The sequence below is a fragment of the Columba livia genome, chromosome 2, assembly GCF_036013475.1.
Source record: "Columba livia isolate bColLiv1 breed racing homer chromosome 2, bColLiv1.pat.W.v2, whole genome shotgun sequence".
NCBI lineage: Eukaryota > Metazoa > Chordata > Aves > Columbiformes > Columbidae > Columba > Columba livia.
Window position 1 is genome coordinate 33,402,062 of NC_088603.1, and position 22,948 is coordinate 33,425,009.

Below are 22,948 nucleotides of genomic sequence, written 5' to 3' on the forward strand. Positions count from 1 at the left end.
TAAGTAACGATTTGAGTTGAGAAAACTGAAACAAATGTCCAATTAAAATTAATCAGAAGTATTATTTCTATTGAGGGTTCAAAAGCTTGTGTTAGTTTTGACTGACCTTTTCAAACAAAGATTTGCCTTTTCAAACTTACTTTCATGATTCTCAAAAAAAAAAAAGATTCAAGAGCATCTTCTTGTCAGGAGGCCTGTCTTCCCCAACAAGCCCCACAGACAGCTTTCTCAAGAGTGAGTTCATTCTGCTTCTGGAAGCAATGTAAGCAAATCACTTTTGTTTATGAACATGCTAAAAGGAGTGTACAAACAGCCTTTTAAGACACAGAATTTTTAAATGAAGAAAAATGTGCATAAATGCATTGCTGATTTCCCTGGTATTAAATAGAACCATGATCTTTCATGACATAACTGTCTTTCTCTTCTCTGTGTTACAAAAACAAAACAAAACCCATGCAAGATGCCAGTGGACAATATTGTTTTCCTTTGTTTATTTTGTTTAAAAATATATACTGTAAGTTAAAAAAAATAGATAATATACACATAATATACACATTGGCAATAAATATAAAATGGCACTTCCTGTACTAAGAATAATCATGAGTTATTTGAATAAGTATATCCTATAATGTCTGTAGTCATTTATTGCCAGCAGAACAGTCAGGAACAACAGTTATCACCCACACTGGACACTTTCTTTACATATCTACAATTGTTCTAGGACCTCTCCAGAGAATTTAATAGACTGGTTGGTGTCTCACACTAATATTCAGAATATCATTTGCTACATCCTGTTCCTCGGGGTTGAAATTCATCTCCACTTACCATTTTATTGACTTTTCATGAGCAATTTTCATAGCTATGACAAAAATAGAACAAAACAGCAAAGCTCTATGTTCCTATTTAGTTCAGCTCTTCTTAGTTGAACAAGTTATTATTTGATGAAAAATCAGGATCACTGGGTTTAGCTGGGAACATGGTATTGCCATCTGCAGTTCTAAACAACAGGCTTTGTTATTTAGTAGGTCATTGTTGGCTACATCACTTACTGAGTCCAGAAATACTTTAGGAATAAGTCTTTAGAGTCAACTGAACATAGAGAAACTGTTGTTCCTTTGAAGGTGCTTAGTGTTTGCTTTTCACAGAGCTTAGTTTTACAGGAAGGATTTGTGAAAATCAGTCATTTTCACAAAAAAAAAAAAAAAAAAAAAAAGCCTTAAGAGACACTCATCCACTTCTCCCCATTTTTCTGGCCTTGGGAAGAAGGATGGCTGAAGCCTGCTCTGTTTTTATTCCCTGGAAAATTCCATGAGGTATGCTCCTCAACCTGCAGCTTTCTCTTGACATCCAACCTGCTGCCTGCACACTGGCTTAGGGAGTAGCCTTTTACTTATATTAGAAGAAACTTCCTTTTCCTGCCCTAAACCTCTGCTTCCCAAAAAAACAAGTGAAACCTAAGGAACTGACTCCTTCCCCAAACCCAAGTGGAGGACTGGAACTTAAGTGAGGGAATAATTTGCCTTTTCTCTCCTGTCTTGACTGTTATTAATTCAGAAATAAGTCACCCCACTGTGCCATTAAATGGCATGGTGCTGAGATGACTCTGTACTGTAACAACAGGAATGGCTTCCAACTGCATTGAAAAAACAACATTTCTAGCATGAGTAACAGCTAGATTTTGCTTGCTGCTGCTGCCCAGTATGGAAAGTATCTGTCCCATTCAGGTGCAGCCAGACCCAAGGGAACCTTTTCCAGCTTTCATGGGTAGATGGAATAGCAAAGATATTGGTGCACTTAAGTGTTTGTTTGCTTGTTTGCTTAAGTATTGTATGCATTCAAAGGCTAGAAGAAGGGTGAAAGAGGTGTTTTTTTTTTCTATCTACAGTTACAAAGGGAAATAGAACTGGCTGACACAACTCTTTTCCCCAGGCTACACAAAGAAACTGGGAAACCTGGAAACAGAGGGTCATTTAAGGCAAGGACCAGGGGCTGGTACAGGAGTTGTTAATTTCATCCCACTTCACAGAAACCCAAGAAGGTATGTGTGCAGACTCATGGGAAAGCTGTTCTCTCTTGACAGGGTGGGAGGAAAGGAGAAAAGGTCAGGAACAGAGCATGTTTACCAAAGCCATGTGCTTCTAGCTGTGTGCTGCTGCTGAGTGCAGCTGCTTCCACTCTCAGCTGGCATTTTGTGGTTTTGAATACTAGAGCACTAAATAAAATATGGGGTTTAAATACCTTTTTTTTTTTTTTTTTTAGTATATCCAGTGTGGGCTGCTAAAGTAAACAGAATATATTGCACGAGTGCACATTTCATTCATATGAGCAGAAGCTTAAAGCAAAAACAGGGAACACAATTAGCAACCGAAGCCAACAGTCAAAGACCCTGGAGTATGGCACAACTACAAACAGATACAAATTCCCCTTTAAAGAAATCTACTTGGAGGACCAGTTGCATAATTCTGCAAGCTGAGGAGAACACTGACTCACTAAGTCAATATTTGCTAAACTTACTGGGCCAAATTCAACTCTCGTTCAAGACAGAAACAACTTTGCCGTTGTTTCACAGCAATGAGAGGGCCTGGCCATGAGAATAACAGGCAACAGCCTCTGCTCTCTAGGCACTTCTCATCCCGAGTTCCTGATCACTGCCCACCTTCTCAGAATGGTTTGTCCTTCAGCCCTAAAGTCTTTGGGCAGCTTGTCCTTCATATTTGGTAGAATCACACAACTGGGAATGGGTGCTTCTAAGTAGCTTTCCCCCCCACCTTTTGACTAGTAGTAATATCATAACAGGAAAATACAGGACTGAACTTGGATATTACTTTCTTTTTCAACAAGGCATGCAGTAAATGCACATTTGCTAAAGGTAAGAAATTAATATGTGCAAAAAACAGATGGAAGCACACACCTGTTTCAGAAGCAGAAGTAAGTTGAGTTGTTTTGCTGTTGCAGCCAGGTTAACAAGAAGGAAAGAAAAAGAAGAGGTGGGTGCTTAACAGGGCTTTCAGTAAGAGAGCCTGGCCTGTCAGGATGCATGGAAATCAGCTGATGAGATAATGTGGTGAAGCTGAAAGATTTTCTCTGTGATCTGCCCAGGTATTTCAGCTCTTAGGGAGCTAAAAAGTATTTCCCTGCAGTTTTAAGCAGGGAGATGGTGTGTGACCTCTTGCACCACTGCAAAATCCTGTTCAGGTTTCAGAGTGTCTGCTATAAGCAGGGGCTAGGGTGAAAGCAGCAGCAATCTGGGTAACCTGCAAAAAAATTTCCCTGAGAGTATGCAGTGGCATGTTGTAAATATTATTTTAAAGGTGTTTGGGGTTTTTTTTAATTTAATGTCTATTTTTAATATTTATAATTTAAATATTTGAATTTATACTTTTGCCTTTGAAGAAGCCTATTTTCAAATGAACCAGAAGGCACCTTTTCCTTACCCAGCACCACAAAAAAGAAAGACAACAGAGGCTTTCTCTCCTTTGGGGGTCGAGAAGGAAGGAACAGCTGGTCTCTGCCCAGAAGTACTGCTAACAAGAGAAAGGTATTTCATATTTTCTCTGCAGCTTGTTTTAAAACTGCACAGGGCAAGACATAAAACAGGTGCTAGCACCTAAAAGAACAGGGAGCTCTAATCATCTGATGCCTTTTTCTCCACCTTTCTTTGATCAGCAACACCAATTACTGTTCTGTGGGCTGAATTCCTTGTTCTGTTGCAAATCAGGAACAAGTCCAGAAAGGCAGAAACTTGCACGCATGCTAATTCACTCACGCCCTGACGCTAAAGGGTCTTTTAGTGAGTGAGCTTTCCCATTGCTGGAGCAAGTGCTCTTTCCTCAGCCTCCTTCCTGAGCTATGCAAGCTTTGGGAAACTTAATGAAAGCAGAAGAAAAAGCAAGTCAAAGGAAAGGAGAGGGGAAGAAAAATGTTTGTATGTTAAATCACAAGACCTCCCTCCTTAGAAGAGATCAACTAAAAAAACAGTGGAAGCACAGATTCTGGACTGAGATGCTACTACTTTGTGGTACTCCTGAAAGAATTTGCCTTTGGCTTGTCAACTGCACCTGATAGCAGAACTCCAATTTTCAACTGGTTATCATGAGCATTTTCTGATGTTTCAGAATGAACAATGATTAGAGATGTTCAGAATGTCTTTAACCTTTTAGATCTATCACTTAACTAAAATATATTTTTCAAATCTCATTTAAAAAAAAATAAAATAGTTTGGTAGCCTGTAGCTATTATTCAGCCTCTACTTTCTGTATTTATAAGAAGCTACTCAGCTTTTTATTGGTTGTATTTAAGCAGGGTCCTTTTTTAAAAATGTGACTAATGATAATTAATTGCTCCATAATAAATTAATCTAAAAAGCACCCAACTGACAACTTTTTTTGAGAAAATAATAGCCATCACTTATTATTCTTCATACAGTAAGGCAGAATAAAATTATCAACAGAAGCGGGTATAAACTATCTACAGCCTTTGTATCTACAAAGCCATTCTTCCCTATTTACCTATTTAATAATGACAGAGTAGGAATAAGCAAATGATCAGAGGGATGGACAATGTACACCAAGAAGGCTTCCTGAATTTTCCTGGATTTCCACTCAGCAGAATCTAGACACATTTGCTCGAATTAAAACAAAACAAAAAACTCCAAAACAACAACAAAAACCACAAAACCAACAACAACAACAAACAAAAAACCCAAACAAACAAAACAACAACAAAAAAGAGAGAACACAAACCCAGTTGGTTACATCAACAAACCAATCAAAACCAATCATCTTTGACCATTACATTGCCCATCTCTCTTCCAGTCTTCAAAAAAGTTATCAAAAGCTGTTTTGGAAGGACTAAGCAGGATTTCCCAGGTGCAAATAACTGTTGAATTTCTATTTTGTGAGCAGATGAGATTAATTTTGCCCAAGTTGCAAATTTAAGTATCCCGAAGTTTTTTTTCTAGGCTAACCTGTACCCATTGATTTGGAGTTGAGGGGTTTGTACGCCAGTTAAAATAACGTATTAAATACTTAGATTTTTAATACCTCACACAAAACAATGTATATCTAGGCCCCACAGACTGAACTCATCCATGTGTAGTTCTGTTTTTAAAACTGATTTCCACATAGAAGTCAGTGCAATCAGAAATGGCTCCTTTTAGAAACTACCCTATAGAATTCAAGTCATTTTTGTTGACCTCACTAGTTTAATCCCCCACTCTTTTCTTATATATGCAGTAGCCATTAGCAAGATCTGTAGCTGAGAACCATGGGGCTAGACCCAGCATCAGCTCACAGAAAACAAACTGCATTCTGTCCTGCTCTGCAAGCATCACTGAAACATAAATATCAGCAGTACAGTTTCCCAAATGATTTTTTCAAAAACATATCTTGGTGTCCTATTCTTCCTCCATTTTGGAGAAAGCACTTGCCCTTAAAACCTCCATGCAGTTCACAAGAATTAATGTCCCAGTTAACTCTCGCCAGTGTTTTGTTACTGGGTTTTTCGTTTTATCCAAGGCTGATTGCAGGTCCTGTAAGACATCCCTGTAACTGTATCCATAATGGGCAGCCCACGTGTAGAGAAAGTCATATGCAGGTTTCCACATCATCTGAAAGTAACAGAAAAAATAAGAAGGTTTATTTAGAGAAATTGTATTATTGAGAAAAAAAAAATAGCTAAATCTTTCAAATGGTAGAAATGTCACAAGAAAAAAAAAAAAGGAAATAAAAGAAAATAAGCATTTGATCCCTAGCCACACTAAAATATTTTTTCATAAAAGCTAATCTTTTGCACTTCATTTCTATGAAAGTCTTAAATTCCTTAGAGGAGTAAATAATAGAAAGACAAATTCATCATTCAGGTCATTACCACCAAGTCAAAAGATATACCTGTCTGAAATTATAATTCAAAGAACAGGGGTGGCAGGAAAACACTTTTCCCTTTAGTCATTTTTGCAATGCATACACCCAGCAGCAGTTTCCCTATATGGAGTTTGACTGTGCTTTAATGGCTAATGCTTCCCTTTGTGTCATTAATCAACATCCCACTGTCCCCCTACCTAGCCTGGAACTTTTAAACATGTTTCTTTTGTCTACAAAATGTTTTCTGGTAACAGCGACAGGAACATAGCAGATAGTCTATCTATAAAATCTCTGATTTAGAAACAAACAAAAACCAACAAAAAAACCCAAAACAAAGCAAACAAACAAACAAAAAACCCCACGACACACACTCCGAAAACAGGAGAGTCAAAAGCCTTTACAATTACTTTTTAAAAATCAGGACATACAATTTTAAAAGTGTCCTGCAAGAAACAAAGGAAATGAAGATACAGGTTACCAGTGCTCCTTATTTCAAACTACAATATATTTCTTTTATGCCAAACAAATATAGAGCAGATCCTTAGCAGGTGTAATTTGTCATTGGTCTAGTGACATTAATTAAGCCATGAGAACGTGATTCAGATAGCAAGTAGGACTTACATCTTTCAAAATGCTAATGTCCAGAGTAAGTTTGCTCTGTTTACAAACAAAAGATTGTTTTCCCAGCTGCTGTTTTTCCAAATTTAACTTGAACTATGCACTTTCTATTTTCCCACTCCTCACTGACAACAAAGGCTTAGGCAAGAGCGACTGAGTTAGCAATTGCAGGGATGATGCACAAGACCACAAAGAAACACCTCACTTTCTTAAAACGTACTGGCATTTGCTCTTTTAACAGAAACACATTTATACATAGCAATAAAAGCATATGGACTGATGTGTGTACATTTATATATACATGCACAGAAGTGATCAGAAAGTACAGACTTTTTTAACATCTCTTTCTCTTAATGAAAAAGAGTTTTTCATGGTTCTGAAGGATAATTCAGAAGGAAATTGGTTATTTCCTCAATATAATCCTATTAATTTACAAATAATACATAACATAAAGCTCCATTTCCTTGATTTAAGCTTTATTTACTTGATTCCTTGAGTAACTGAGTAACAGGAGAAGTTCTTTGCTCATAGTTCTGAGCTTTTCTTCACATTTGGGCTAAGAATTCTCAGCTTACCCCAAGACTGAGTCTATCATAGGTTCTGTAAACATCTCTCTTCTGCTGCCTTTCTCCCCCATCCCCAAACCCCATCAAACTCATATTCCCAGTAGTGTGTCTCAGAGCCTGATTAGTCTGGCTTCTGCCTTTAGTCTAAGCCATAAAAAAAGTATCTGTTCTTCCAGGGAAGGTTCTCATTTTAGGTCTACAGGTGGGAAGGGTATCATCATTTGCCCAAAACAAATGGTGCCTACTTCTCGCTTTAAGCAAGTCTATCATAGGTCATAACCATAAGGTTACAAATGGAGGAAAGAAAAATAATGTAGTGGTAGGTAGGAAGAATGAGAGTGATGAATTCTTTCATTTTATTAGACAAGCTGTCCTGAAGAAGATTTTAATGTACTACCGTAAATACTAGATATTACGACATATTTTAATGAACTAAGGCATCTCACCACTGTTACATTTATGCTAAGACCAGAGGGTTTCTGTATTCCTATTTTTAGCTTGATAACCAAGGTAGTCAAAAAGAGAAACTGGAATTTCCTGCTATTCTGCTGCTGGCCATGCCTTTTCTCTGTTTTCTGTTTGCTTTCCTTATACTCCTGTTAGACCAGGATGTTTGAAGTATTAAGGTACAGCCTTCTGTCTTCACTGGAATGTGAAAAGACAGTGAATGTGAAAAGATGCTCTGCTTTGACTTATGCTGAAGGTCAGTCTGACACTGTGCAATCAGGGAATTGGCTGAAATTTGCCTAAAATACAAACCCTGGTTACCTTTACTCTGTCACAATTGATTTTTTCCTGGGATGAAAGAAATGGGGAAAAAAAAAAAAAAAAATAGGTAGGGGGGGAGGAGGAGGAGGAGGATCAGAAGCTTTACAAACTGGTCATCAGTGATGCATGATCAATAGCAATTATCTACACAATCATCACACTGAAGTAACATTGCAAAACAGGCTTCTTAGACAGGTTCTTCTTCACACCCACATACTCTAATGCAATGGATGAACTGACAGTGCATTTGACAGTCCTGAATTTTATCAATGTGGATTTTCAGACAAAATATTATATCAATGCAACATCTTGGGCAAGTCTCATCTCAGCTGTGTGCATGAGTTTTCCCTCTGCTCCCACTGCCTCTGCTGAGTAGGTAATAATAATACCTACATCCTCTGTAAAGTGATTTGGAATTTACTGATGAAAAGCACTTCAAAATCTAGTCACCAATTGTATGTACCTCAGGTTGTCTCTGTGATCATCTGGGAGAAGATTTCTACCACTAAGAAAAATATTAATTTTAAAAGCAATCAACAAATCAATCCTTTTGATGGTAGAACAGTCTTTCATAGGTAACGAATTGGTTCATGTATTCAGGTAATCCTCAATAATTAGTCAAAATTTATTAGTCTGCCCTTTGTTTGGCTTCCTATTTTCACACCCACAACTACTATCAATGAGAAAGCTTTTCCCCTAGAAAATTCCAGGCCAGGGTAAGATGGTTTAAATCAGGGTTCTCTTATACCTGCTAAGTAAATGTGAGGATCAGCAATCATTCCAAAATTAGTCAGACTAAAGCCAACCTTGTAACAACGTTGGGAGCATCTCCACACAGGTACGAATTTACACTGCATTACCTACATTTGTTTTGCCTCCCTACTGAACAACATACACAAAACTTTATAAACAGTGTTGCTTTCTCCGTGTAGAGGTTCAAATTCTCCAGGACACTGGGAAGTTCAGAGGTCAGAAGAAAGCACTGAAATTTAGGGTTAGATTCACAGGACATTGAGGATGGTGAGTGTCCATGTGACAAACCAGTGCTAGAAACCTTGTTTGTTTTGAACTCACACTTGTATGGACAAGCACTGTTACAAGGCTCACACTAAACCAATAAATTGTCCGTTGGACCATCTTAAGCCTTGAGAAAAGCACAAAAATAAAGCAAAATTCTGAGCTTTGTATGCTTATTGAATGTTCTCTTAAAAAAACAGAACATTCTCTATTATTGGATTTTTTTTTAATGATTTTGACAGTACTATCTTCTGGCAGCAGACACTAGCTGAAAGGTGATGAATCTTGTAGGTGGTTTATCGTAAAAATAATGTAAAAAATTCTGGAAGACAAAAGAATAGACTGTATGGGGCAGAAGATGCGTTTCATGTAAATACACACCGATTTAAAACAATAACGGGGGGATGATAATACAAGCAGAAGGAGAGTCGTGCCTGAGTGTAAGCACTCAAAGCAGAAAGGTCAGCTTGAGCATCATTCAGCAGCAGTTATAAAAGAGGGTGTCCAGTGTAAAACCCAGTCTGGGAACTGGATGTCATTGGCGCATAACTCTGTAACTCTGTGGGAACAGTGGATCTACTGTATGTTTTGGTCTTAAAGTAAGAGTAGAGAAATGCAGGGAGCAACTTGGCTGCCCAGGAAAAGTTGTGCCAGGAGCACAGGCTGGCCTTCAATGTGAATCAGGGCCCACCGTAAGTCTTGTGACATATCTGACATTGCATGGATGCCATGGCTACTCTCTAGAGAACTCATATTGCACTAGAGATAATTAGGCACCTAAACTGCTCCTTAGATGCATATGCACTAAAATACATCTGAGAGGACAACTTGACTTTTACTTAGATCTCATATTTCTATATGAGCAGAGTGCTTTCCAAAGGAAGATAAGTAGTGTGACCTACCTGACAGGCTATGAAATTAGAACATGGATTTGCCATGTTCATGTAATGGGACAGAAGTGGAATTGGCATCAGAGCTTCCAACCTCTTGTCATGCTACTTAAGCTAAATGATGACAAACATCATACAGGCGCAGAAAATTAAAGTGTTTATGGTGGAGATAAGCCTCCTTTTAGTGGAAAGAGCTAAAGCTAAGCTTAGGGTAATTTGAAAAAGCTCTTGCAAGGACTAGATGGTCTTCCTCACTGTGTCTGAAATTACACCAGAGGAGTAAGATTAACAAGCAGACAGGACAATAAGAAGGGACTGAAAGTGGCCCTATGGGTGGGAGCAAAAAGCTCGTGCTCAAGACAGAGACCAGGACATCCACAGCAAATTAATTGGGCACAATTACACTGAACAACTGGCCTTAATGGAACATCTAAACAATTACAAGCAAAATGTGGTAAGAATTCCTCACATTGAAGGGCTTGTAAATTAAATAACAAGGCCAAACTGCAAAATGAATGAAGTGCACAAATCAAAGAAGAAGGAAGGGGCCTTGGCTGTGTTTGTGCAGATGAGAAAGTGTGCACACACTGTCACACCAGAGCCTTACCTCCAGAGCTACTGCTCCATTTTTCCCTTGGTGGGGTTTTTCATAGGCCTCGATTTGCTGCTTTGTGAGCCGGGCTAGCTTCTCCGCAAGCTCCCGCCAGTATTTGCCAAGCTTGACAGCTGAAGTCAAAATGATGGTGTCCTGAGTAAGACGTGCCACTAATCCCTGGCAATCTATTTTCAAAAGTGCCTGCAACAATAATTTACATTAGTGTTCCTTCACCAGTAATTACAAACAGATTATCATTTATTTTTATAGCACTACTCTGCATTTCTAAGCAGACAAGAAGACTTTTTGTCTATTTTTTGTCGTTACAAAGAAATATATATATTTCTTTTTCCTACAAAAAGATGTTGCCAACATTGTCATAGGAAAACTGCATACAAGCTTAAAAAAAAAATTGAGCTGGCATTCAGCTGCTTCAGCATTCCAGTGTCACATGGATCCTGTCAAGCTTACAGAACCTGAAGGAAAAAATTGCTTCTCCAATAAAAATATTTGGAACATCAAATTTAGCTGCTTAAAAATATGACATGAAACTTGAAAATGAAGCTAAGGCACTATTATACTAAGGTGTGGTCATTCATCTACTGCTTTTCTGAAAAATCATTTATTACATTGGCCAGCACCTTTTGACTTAGCCGTCCCACAGAACTGATAATTTGCTGACAATTAAGCAGAAATGCAAGTGTAAAACTCTTCCTTCCCCCTTGCCAAATGAGCTTTTAATAAACAAATTAAAATGGTTCCAGGAGTGAAACCCTCAATGCAGATGTGTTGCATTCTCTTTCCTTTATTTGTTTGGATAAGAGCTATAGAGAACAATAGGTGCTTTTTCTTTCTTCTCAAATTAACAGCAAAATGTTCCACTGTAAATGTCAACTTTTTCTGTGAAAGATCAAGAACAAAATCCAGAAGTTTTCCTTGTTTTTTAGATACTGATTTTTAATAAAATATCAAGCATTTCTGCAGAAATCGGACATTTGTGTGATTTATTGTAGAACAGTTTTCCATAAAAATCCTCATAACAAACAATAGAACTTTTGATAGGCACAGTAGTGAGAAGCAGGCTATAGTGTACAGTACCAAATCCCCTGTACTTTGGCAAAGTGGAGACAAGGTTGTTCAGTTTGGTTTGTTCTGATAATCAGGAATCCCATTAAACATAAAAATAGGCTATAGATTCATTAAAAGAAACAACCAGTAAATTCTAACTGAAAGTTACATGGATGACATCTAGCTTTAAGTCTAGCTTTACAAACACAGGGACTGGCATTGGCAATTCATAGCTCAAAATCATACACTTCTCAACAAAATGGGACATCTTGTTAATCTAATTAAGCCCTACATTTGCCTGTACTATAATGAACTGTGTTTCATTGTATTGAATTAAAAGTTTTGATAATTTTCACCTCAGCTTTTTGTACAGAGGCACTGCAGACTAAACTGTACTTCATGCCTGGTCAGTTTTATTCCACAGAGTTTAATGCAGTCTTAAGAGTTGTAAGTAGCCACTGCTACTAAAATTTTCTGAATCCTGCTGAAATTGCTGTCAGCAGTTCAAAGGGGACAGAGTAGTTATAAGAAGTAAACCCCATTAAGGTTTACAATTCAGGACAAATGAAAGGCTACAATATGAATTTTTAAACATCCTTTTTCATAGTACCTTATTTTCATATCACAAACATAATTCTCTTCTGTTCCTAAGTAGGCTGGTAGACTTTTCAGTCAGAGCCAGGGTAGTATTGAACAATCATTAATTCCAAATTAATTTGTGCACTGATCTGTAAGTAAATTAAGACGTTGAACAATGCAGCCTATTACCTGGAAGCATTTAGAATAAAACCATTTTCGATGTACATGTAACAGTATTGAATCACATAGAAGTTGTCCAGTGGCTTACAAACGAGGCCCATGAAAACACATAATGACAATATTGCAAGTATTTCAGTAAGTTGCTACAACATTGACTAAGAAGTTGTCATATATGGAGATAAAACCATGTCTTCAACCTGTGGATCAGGACATTCTTGCTTTAAAAATATGAAGCTAACATAGACCTCAGGGTACACAAAATATATAAATAATGGAGTTTCCACACTATCAAGTTACTAAATACTTAACAATGGGAATGTCAATTGCTCAGGGAAGCAATTTACCATGGTGACTTCCCTGACAAAAGACAAAACTGTTTCATTCAAGGCTGTTTAAAAACAACAACAAAAAAAAAGTCAACTCAGTCAACATGCTAAATGAGCAGAGCTCACAGAACATTTATAGAGCAATCTTTAGAATTAATTCATCAAAGTATTATTCTTCATGAGAGTCTGGACATATTTTCCATTTATAGGTGTCTATAACTTTTAGTAGTATGTTCTGGTTTGTAAAGATTCCCACAGAGGTATAGGACCATGTTTTCTTGTTCACGCATTACTATTAAGTAGCTTCTTGGCAATGCAGTCCCAATAACCAAGTGAATTTGTGCAATACTTACAACAATGAGCTCATAAAGAAACAGTCTTTTTTTTTTGTTAGCATGGCAGTCTTCCTTCATCCTCTTCACTACATGTGCAACTCTTTCTGATTCTTTATCAGCATGTGCCACATTAAAGTCATCTAAAGACAAATGTGAGTATCCCAGCACCTCAGCCAAAGCTCTCCAGTCATAAACACTCTCTGCTACTGTAGACAGAACTACTGAGTAGATGTAAGTCAATTTTTTGAATGGCAATGCAATTTGTTCAACAAGATTCCTGGTTGTTAGCTCACTATCAGCAGTGTCCATAGCTTGTTCTTTGGAAATTACTTTTATGTTTTTGCAATGTACAAGACCAATCTTTCTTCTGAGAACGCCTACGTACCACTCTTTTATTTTAGTTTGTCCAATGGCTTTTACTTTATCTTCACCAAGAAGTGCTATTGTGTCCCCTTTAAAATATTCTAGCAAATAGTCAATCTTATTTTGACGTAATACAGTTTTCAAAGCCACTCCATAAGTATTAACACTCAAAGTTTTATCTTGAAACTTTGGATATTTAACTGTTGGTATTAAAAGCAAAGGTGCAGATTTTATTTCTTTACGGTTTTGTAAGCGTTTTGGTCTATTGATAATTCCACTCAACTTTGGAGCTGGGTCAGGACTTGTAACATGGAACTGTGTCACTTGGCTACTTTTTAAGACTTTAATCTGAACGAGGAAATCAAAGAAATGCATCTCCCTACATCCAAGCATGGAAAACAGGAATTGTTGGCGGACCATTTCACCACTTTTCAGCTCCTCCTCTTTAATATTTTTGTTTTGGTCTTCCATCTTCACTTCAAAATCTGGATCACAGGATATCAAAGAAATGTTTAGATCTCGTGGCTTTTCAAGTGAAAATGTATGTTTTCCCCACAGCTGAAACACAACGGGAGGCATATTTTTCCCTCCCTTTTTTATGTCACAAATTGTGAGTTTTCCTGGAATGTAGTTATGACCAAAGACCGTAAAAACTGCTGTAAAAGAAGGATGAATGTATTTGGGACCATAAATTCCAACTGAGACCATTCTATGAACATAGTCCCAGACATGAGTTGCTGGAGGCTGGATTTTGTTTGCTCGTATGACAATCACAGCATACATCACATGACTTAGGTCTGTTAGCTTCACTTGTATGGTATCTTGATAAGTGTAGCAATTCTCTAACTTCTTAAAAGGCCCTTCTTTATTGAGACTAAAAAAACACACCATTTCACTCATAACTTGGCTGAGTGGATCATTCTTCACTTTAGCTGCAACTTTCACCTCTAGGAAAATTCCTTCCCTCGTGTTGAGGTTGCTCAGCGTAAGTTCTATTAGAGGGCTTACAGTGCTAGACAGCTCATTGTTAAATGATGATGGAGGGTTGAGGATAGCCTTTAAACCAACTTCTTGGAATTCCCCAGGTAATACATGACCCACAGGGACATGAATGTTGATATCTGAGTCAGGTAGCTGTACTGAACCGCCTTCATAATTTAGTTTACAAACTACATGAATGTCTGTAGCTTGCGTTTGTGCCCATCCAGGACTATGGCTCATGGCTTCTAAATCTAGGCAAGACCGAGTGAGTTGTCGATGACTCAACCAAGCCATCTTGTAGGCTTCACGGTCTTTTTGAAGCCATGTCATATCCCAAGCTATAGTTTTTTGAGGTGTTGTCTCGTGAGGAGTAAATCTTCTGTTTTCAACAATATCCAGGAAGTCAGAGACACTCTTGGATCGTCCAGATCTTCTTGTTGAAGTCTTTCTTAGAAGACAATCAATATCTAGCTCATCACCCGAGGAAGCCAAAGAATCCCTGTTGGTAGAAGCTTTAGAGAACAAATAAGGTTTTTCTTTTAAGATTGAAAGGTATTTATTATTTTCATTTCTATTTGAAGCAGCTATATCATGTACGAAAGGGTTGGAGGCTGACAGTTCATTCCAGAAAGGATTAGTCTTGGAAACAGCACGGGCGTGTTTGAACGCATCAGACCAGTCAATATTCAAATCCAATTTACGTTCATTGACATCTGTTTAAAAGAAAAAAAAGAAGCATTTCCTAAAGCACAGAAACTTGAGGCATTCCATTCATTTCAAACTGATTGTCTGTTAAGCCAGCAGGTGACTAAAATTATGTTCCTAAAATACATTTAGATCATTTATATATTTCTCCTTCAGGTTTTTAAACAGTATCAATATTGACTTCTAAGTAGCATTAAGAACCTTTGCTAATAGAAAGTGTCCTAACAAATCAGTGCTAAAGGATGTAAAGCATCTTCTGTGAGGTGCTGATCATTATCAATTCCTACAACTGTGAATTAGCATCAAGTATGCTAATGTCCCATAAGGTTTAAACCTTTACATCCCACTAATCTTTGGCCTCTTACAAAATGCTGTGGATTTCTTTCCTTTGTGTCTAACTCTCTGCAAAGATTAAACAACTACTGTTTCATTTTTCAAACACTGTAGACAGTGCAGATAGATTTATTATTCAGGATTACTTTTCAAGCTATTACACATGCATTTAAATGATAACAACACTCTCACAATTTACCTGTTTGTGTGTGATTTGTTATATTAGCTTTCTTTTTTAAAAAATAGCATCACTTATGAAGTCTTATACAATTTGAAACTTTGAGAGAAATGATTTTGTGGCTACTAACTGAGATTGCACTTAAATAGACAAATAGAGGTGCATAAGTGGTATTTAACAGGCTTTCTATTAAAATTACTCATTATTAACAGCAATGTCTCTATGTTCTGAAAGCAAGATGTCCTTATATTTTATGTTGATAACTGTTCATAGAAGCCAGTTTATAGGTTGATTAAGATTCACACTTCTTGCAATGAATAAAGCACCTGCAACTTTTTGTGCTAAGGGTTTCTGCTACTTCAGTTTGACATCATTTTTCTATATACAGAGGTTATACCATCCCTTCTTTGTACATCCTTGTGAAGAACTATAATTTGAGAGGGAAAATTCAGCTTTTCTATTCTTTCAGCATATCTATATCCTTCATTATTACACTTTCCATGGTACTTTCCATCTCCAAGGTTACTAATTATTGCTCAATCACAAGCATGACAGTGCATTCAGGCACAAAAAGAAAAAAAAAAAGGTTAGTACTTTTTTCTTGATTTGTCATGAGTTGTGGCAAAAACCACTGTGGAGTTTCTCCACAGTTCCAGAAAAGCCCCAGTTTGCAAGAACCAAAGTGAAATTTACCCACTTCTCTGCTGCCTGTCTGGAAGGCTCTAGTGTTGTCTTGACAAAAGCCTTCCAGGTGAGCTGCTGGGGGAATTGAACTCAGGGACATCCTCTTCCCGCTCAGGCACTTGTCCTTGGCCAGGGCCACCAGACAGGGCTGATCTGCTCAAGTACCAGCTGAAAAGTCCTTTTGATTCTGTCTATAGGTCAAAAGCTTTCCATGGGCTGTGGTGGTACTACAGTCAAATCATTATTGTCTATTATAAACTAAATTAATTAATCCCAAAAGAAATGTTCAGGGGTTTATTTGTTTGTTTCCTCATCCTAAAGGGTTTTTTTCTACAAGAAAATTCTGAGCAGGAAAGTCTAGCAGACCTTGAGTCCCTAGGCTGGATGCTTCCTCATGTCACTGTAACAGCACAGATTACTTGAGTGCAGGAGGTCAGCAAGGAAATAATTCCTGCTCCTCAAGTCACATAGCAAGTGCCACGTTCACTGTTAGTCATATCTACTACTGGACAAAAAGGTAAGAGAATGCCTGTCTTGTGGAGGGGAATGTTTTCTTAACTTTTGGGTTAAAATATCAATGAGAATAAATCAACTTTGCTAAGACTCCAGTTTTTAAAATGGCCTAACTCCAAAATTACCTTGCCTTTCTGATTCTTAAAACCCCAAATTCATGTAGTTTGGCTGAGAATTCTCTCTTCTCTTTCCAGTCTCAACCCCCAGTGAACATACCCTAAATAGCATTTATTCATGTAAAGTTAATGATTCCAGGTCTTCCTCCCAAACTGCCTGACCCACATTTGCCATAGCAGGGGACAGAGGACTTCTCTTATATGCCAGTAAGTTTCTGCTAGGGGACCCCATGAAAACCCCTTGTGTTCTGACTCCAGGAAAATCTACAATGGACTGGGCAGTGCAATACACAAGCAATACAATAAAATAATGTAGAGGCATTTACAGAGTAACTATAGCTCTTGACACTATTGAGACTTTTGCAGAAATAAAGACTTTAGGTAGAGAGCCTTAGTACAGGAAATAGCAGAAGAGACGTACTGTAGCTGGCTGAAGGTGTCCTGTCATCCACATCAATCAAAGTCCCCTCTGACCTGCTCCGTGGAATCTCTCCACAGGTTAGGGAATCCATTCCACTACTGGAAGTACTTTCCTCCTAGGAAAGAGTTAAACATATAAAACATCATCAAATATCCAACTGGAAAAAGGGGAAAATGTTGAAGAATAATGGAGCTTTGCTGCTGTTCTGTGATACAAATGAAGAAAAAAGTGAAGTTATGGTTTATGACTAAATTTATGGAGTCTGCCTGAGAGCATGAAAATCCTGAGTCTTACTAATTTGCAGCAAAAACACCAGATGCTACAGCTACAGTACAATATAGTACCCAAACCCACAGTGAAGTCCAATAACTCACATAATTAAACATCTTGCAATTGGAACTGAGACAACTGTACAACAACTTCCATTCAGAAGGTCTAGAATAAAAACTTTTTTAAAAAAAAAATCAACATAATAATTCCTGTTTTCAGATAAATTTTACTAGAATGACAAAAGGGGAAGAACTAGATCTGTTACTTTGCCAATTAATACTAAGTATTTCCAATCCTTTTTACTTTATTATTCTTCCTATACTCTTCCCTGAGAGACCTTTGGGTCAGATTTTACTTTTAGTCTGTACAAGAATGACTTAAAGTACCATTCCTCAGGGCCCATGACAGCACAGCAACAGCCCAAGAGAGGATATTCAGGTCTCTCCTCTTCCTTGTTCTGTCTACAAGAAGTTCTGTTTGGTTTTAACGTCATTTACATGAAGACTGTAAACCAGATGCTATGGGTGAAAGAGAAAGAGTCAACAATAAACCTATCTCAATGGCAGGACAGGAGGAGCATCTGTGTCTCTGAAGCAGAAACTGGAGGAAATACAATCCTGTGGACCTTTTTGTGCAGGAGAGCTCATTAAATTAGTGCTATAAACCAAGAGACCACTCAGTGACTTTCCTAGAATCCTCTCACTGATCCTATACATAGCAGGTTATAAATGCTGATGGACAATAGATACAGTAATACATATGGTTAAACATAAAAGAAAAACAAACAAACAGACCAATAACAAAGCACAGAACGAACAAGAGAATGTTTAAAATGCCATAATATTTTTTAGGTCCATCAAGAGGATGCCATAGCCAGTTTTGTTCAGGAGTCTGAAAGATTGCAGCCTGTTACTTCTGCAGCCAGAATTGCAGCCTATGCAGATCTCATTTTATCACATATAAAATAGAGGAAAAAAAAAATGTATTTGGTCTGGTTTCACTGTGGCTGTACGAAAAAAGAATTTCAGTTACAGTTCTAGGAGGTGAGTTATATCAAATCATTACTGAATAGAAACTGAAAGCTGGTTGTCTGTTTCCATTGTGCAATGCCATGGTTTAAGAAATGTGGTTTTTTTCACTGCAAGTGTAAATTGGTACTTTTTGTTCTTCCCCTAAGAGCTACCTGCAGTTAATGTCAATCTGTTCAGGGCCTGCTTTGCACTCAGGCAGGACACAAGGCTGAGGTCAGGCTAAACCTCACTGTCACCCAACCACTCTGCTATGACAGGGCTGTATGGACTTTCAGGTTCCTCTCTTACCAGAAATCTCAGCTGTTGGTCTTAGAAGTCCTGATTTCAGATAGTAGTGAAAGCTTCCAAGAGTAATACTTTGTGGCTTCTGCTATTATTGTTCCACTGGAAATTAAAATGCCTCCTTAATTCCAGCACCATAATTCCTAGATTTGGCGTCCCACATCTGTATAAAAATGTCACTGTTCCTTCTGTCTCTGATAAGAGACAGTATCTTTGATAATGTGTTCAGATTCCTTCAAAGGAAATATATTTTGCTTTACTGCTGCATCTCAAAGTGTTGAAAAATTGAACACATTGTATAAACATGCAAGATTTTAATCATCAAGCTTCTACTTCAGGGACTGGGGAGGTTTAATCACACCAGATTAAGGTATCCATAGTCTAAAATCCCAATTAATGTACAAAAAGAAAGTGTGCTTTTTACAAAACCAGTGTATTTGTTGCCAGCACTAATCTCTGACTGATGAATTATTGAGAATTGACACATGAATCTAAGAACAGTTCTTTAAATAGTTAAAACACCCACAATTCTTTCAGTATCTCTATGAAGTGGAGGCAGCAAGTAAGGATAAGGAAAGAGCACAAGAATGCAAGTAGATGCACAGGGGCTAAAATAAGAAACCCATGGGGAGTGGGGAAGAAGAGAGAAAGAGAAACAATATCTTCACACAGTGGAGGTATATTGACAGAGACATGACAACAAGATTACATATGGAAGTTTTATAAACACTAAGAATTTCTGCAAAAAGAATAAGCCATTTCCCGAAAGTTCCCTCTGGGAACTCCTTAAAACCTTCACCACTAGCCTGGCACAAAGACAGAAAAGGAGGGTAATGAAAAGGAAAACCACTTTCAAAACTAAGCACCCTGCTCCCAAAAGCATTCCTTTGTATGAGAGCATAATGAGAGCGCCCTTGTGATCAAGGTATGTCCTCAGGCCTGCCGAGAAGAGGATGAGAGAAGGAGGGAAATATAAACATTGCTGGGCAAAAGATGACCACATTTGGTCAGCTGGCCAAGGGATGTGGGAAGTGATGGGACAAGCTGTACACACATCATCGAACACCAGGCAATGTGCCTGATGATCTTACATGATATGGCACCAGGGCTGGGTCCCATCTCTCCTGTGTTCCAGGCGTAGTGCTGGGAATGCATAAATCCCCAGTGCCTTTGTAGGAGACTAGGAAAATAAGAAAACCCTTTTCCATAGGTACATTCAGTGATAAAATATCATCCCAAATGAAAATTTTGATGGGCAACCCTATTAATTAGGAACTTACCTAGATAAATCCAGGTAAGAGAAGAGAGAAAAAGGCACATGGGATATAAAGCTATGCTGATCAGTGGGGAAAGGGAAAGGTATGAATCTCAGGGAAAGGGAAAAGTATGAATCTCTTTTGCTGCAAAAAGAAAGAATTCTGTATAGGAAAGAAAAAAAAAAGCTAAGCTTTTCATTTGCTGTAGCTACTGTGTAAGGAAGACGTAAACTGACAAGTGCTTAATGGTGCAAAGTATTATTTGACTGATGACATGTCAGCTCACAGCATGAAATGAGCAAGGAATTAGGAAGTGAAGAGGCTGGAAAGAGATGAGTTGTGGTGGTGACCAGTGAGTGAACCCGAGTGACTACTGAGAGAAGTGGCATTTTTCTGTACAAGGGCAATAAACAGTTTGCCAGGTGCACTCTGCTGTTCAAGCTTGGGATGCAGTGCTTGACCCATAAGAGCAGAGGACTTGGGATGCAGACTGCTGCTGGCAGGGACGTTGCAGCACTGTCACAGAGGCAGAAAAATGCATTAGAGGAACAGAAAAGTCTCAGGTAGAAAGTTCAGCTTCACAGAAGTCAGGAGACAGATTTGCTGCAAATGGTATTTTTGCTGCATGTGATGCCTCCAGAATTCTCTTCCAGGTCTTTTAAAATTCAAGTGCACTGTTTTTTTTAATCTTTCCACTCTAGCTACCAAAACAAAATATTTCCTACTGTGCTTAAAATAGTGGTAAGGAAGAAAATAAAAAAAGCTCAAAAGCAAACACTTCTCTGCTGCCTTTGCTCTCAAAAATAGGAGAGAACACATTCCTTTGTGGTTTCAGAGTATCAACATCCCAGAGAAAGACATTAGCAATTTGTCTTTCATTCAACCTTGACCCAGTGCAGTCCTCTTCAAAAGCAGGTTGTGTCAAGAGCAGTGATCTCCTGTGGCACTGTCTCCACACAGACATCTACATGAACCTTATACAGATAGTGCTACTCAGCTATACCATTATTCACAGTGATTTGTGGCCTTTGTATACAGAAGATGAAGTTTATGCATTTGCAAAGACAGGACAAACAACACAAGCAGGTGATGGAGATGTGCCTCATTCCTCAGGCTCTCTTTTAGCTGTCCTGCAGAAAAATGACTTGCTAGTTACATAGGTTGGATTGTTAGACTTACTTTACAAGTTTGTTTTAAAAAAGGAGTAAGGTATGTTTACCAGAATGTTAAATACAGTGTTCCTGATTTGATCAAGTATTAAGTATACTGGATTATTTAAATTCCATGAAATAGAGAGGAGAAAAGGAATTCTGAAGAGAAAGCAATACAAAGAAGAGAAATGGTTTCAGAAGGCACTAAACATCATCATCAAATCTAAAACACTGCCTGTTCTCAGCAGATTAACATGTTTCTAGATGAACATTAGTTACCCTTGGCACTTGTGGCATGGAACAGTTTTACACAACTCGCTGACAAGTGGTTGGACACAAGTTTATTAATCTTTGATTACAGGTCTCAGCTGTGGTACTGTGTAGCTTGTGGTAGTAAAGGATAGCAAATAAAACCTCCAGTTGAGGTTATAAAGTCTGCCTTATTCTCTTAGACTGCTGCATGTAAGTCAATCACAGAAAATGCAGCTGTATCTCATTCTGAACAGAGATGGAAACGGCTTTTAATGTTCAACCTTGAGAGATCTCAACCCTATGTATCACTGATGCTTGGCCACAATCTTAATGCTTTAGTATGACCCTGTTACTTGTCACTCTTCCTATAATGATAGAAAAGCATTTTCAATTGATATATCTACTTATTTACTCTGTTGTTAAGTAGTTGACAAGTTTGGTACCTACTTTTTCAAAGTTCTGAAAATTTATCATTCCATGGGAACTTCAGAGCCATTCACACTCCATCCTGAAGCCAGAGTTTAAATTTTCTGCAGACCCACATATGTCTACACTGCTACTTGTAACTGACATAGGGCTGCTCAGAGTACTTCATCTGAGCTAGCATTGAAGGGTAGAGCTAGCAGTCTTGGCGCAACTAAAACAGGACTTGAAGTGGGTCATCCTCTCAGTATATTTCCACAAGTTGACAGGTGGGTTTTTGCAGCCTCTGCTCAGCTCTGCATGACCCAGAACTGACTGCTTTACCACCCGGTTGGGGAACACTGTGCAAGCAAAAATTACTATATCACAGGCACTCCCTCTACAAGACACGTATGCTCCTTCTGTTTCGTACAACTGTACTTCTACAGTTCCTTGTTGAAAGCATAAGGTCTAAAGAATTTATTTTCAGTTATGGACTTCACATTTGGGAATATTGCTTTCCAGAAGCCTCAAGAATGTGTAGTTAAGTTTTGATATTATCTTTCAGGTTTCAGCTATCACTCTGAAATACTTCATGATTTCTCTTTGGCCTCAAGTATTACAAAAAGAAATATGTTGCCTCCTACTCACATTACTAGGTAATTTTTTAAGGAACAAGAAATGGAAAGTAAAGGTGAACTAAAGGATCCAACTTTCCACTATTTGCAATAATTCTTCTTTCTGCTAAGCAGAGAAAACTTTGCAATTTTCTTAGTTTAATTCTTCTATGAATTCATTTCCTTGCCACCTCTCAAAAGCCTCTAGAAACAATAATAGTTAAAAATCACACTAGGTTCACACCTATTTTATGTAACCATGCATACTTTGGAAGCATAGCTAGTTTCTTGACTTTCGGAGGTTCTAAGAAAACACTTCTGGCTCCTTCACAGAGATTAGAATACTACAAATTGTGACTGATTGTGATGCCAACATAGTTATTCCTTCAAAACAGGTGTTGAAAACACTCTATAAGGAGCACCTTTTATTTAGCAATTTCATTAAACAGTAAAGGTTTCCATTTCTAGGTGCTGCAAGTGTTTCAATGCCATCATAATACATGCAACATTACAGAGCAAAGGCAACATCTCTGCGTATCATGTTCTGCACACAGACTAGAGCCCTGCTGCCCATCCTTGGGTACTTTTAG

The 22,948-nt window shown here is 38.0% G+C and overlaps 1 protein-coding gene across 1 annotated transcript in view; it reads right to left on the reverse strand.

Moving 5' to 3' along the window:
• Positions 1 to 476: 476 nt before the first annotated feature.
• Positions 477 to 22,948, reverse strand: part of MACC1 (MET transcriptional regulator MACC1) — a 37,304-nt gene continuing 14,832 nt past the window's right edge. The window contains exons 2-5 of the mRNA XM_005510932.3: positions 17,098 to 17,212; positions 12,822 to 14,860; positions 10,328 to 10,516; positions 477 to 5,608 (exon numbers count right to left, since the gene is read on the reverse strand). Coding sequence (XP_005510989.2) covers positions 5,396 to 5,608; positions 10,328 to 10,516; positions 12,822 to 14,860; positions 17,098 to 17,212 — 2,556 coding nt within the window. The 3' untranslated portion in view covers positions 477 to 5,395. The remainder of the gene's footprint in view (positions 5,609 to 10,327; positions 10,517 to 12,821; positions 14,861 to 17,097; positions 17,213 to 22,948) is intronic.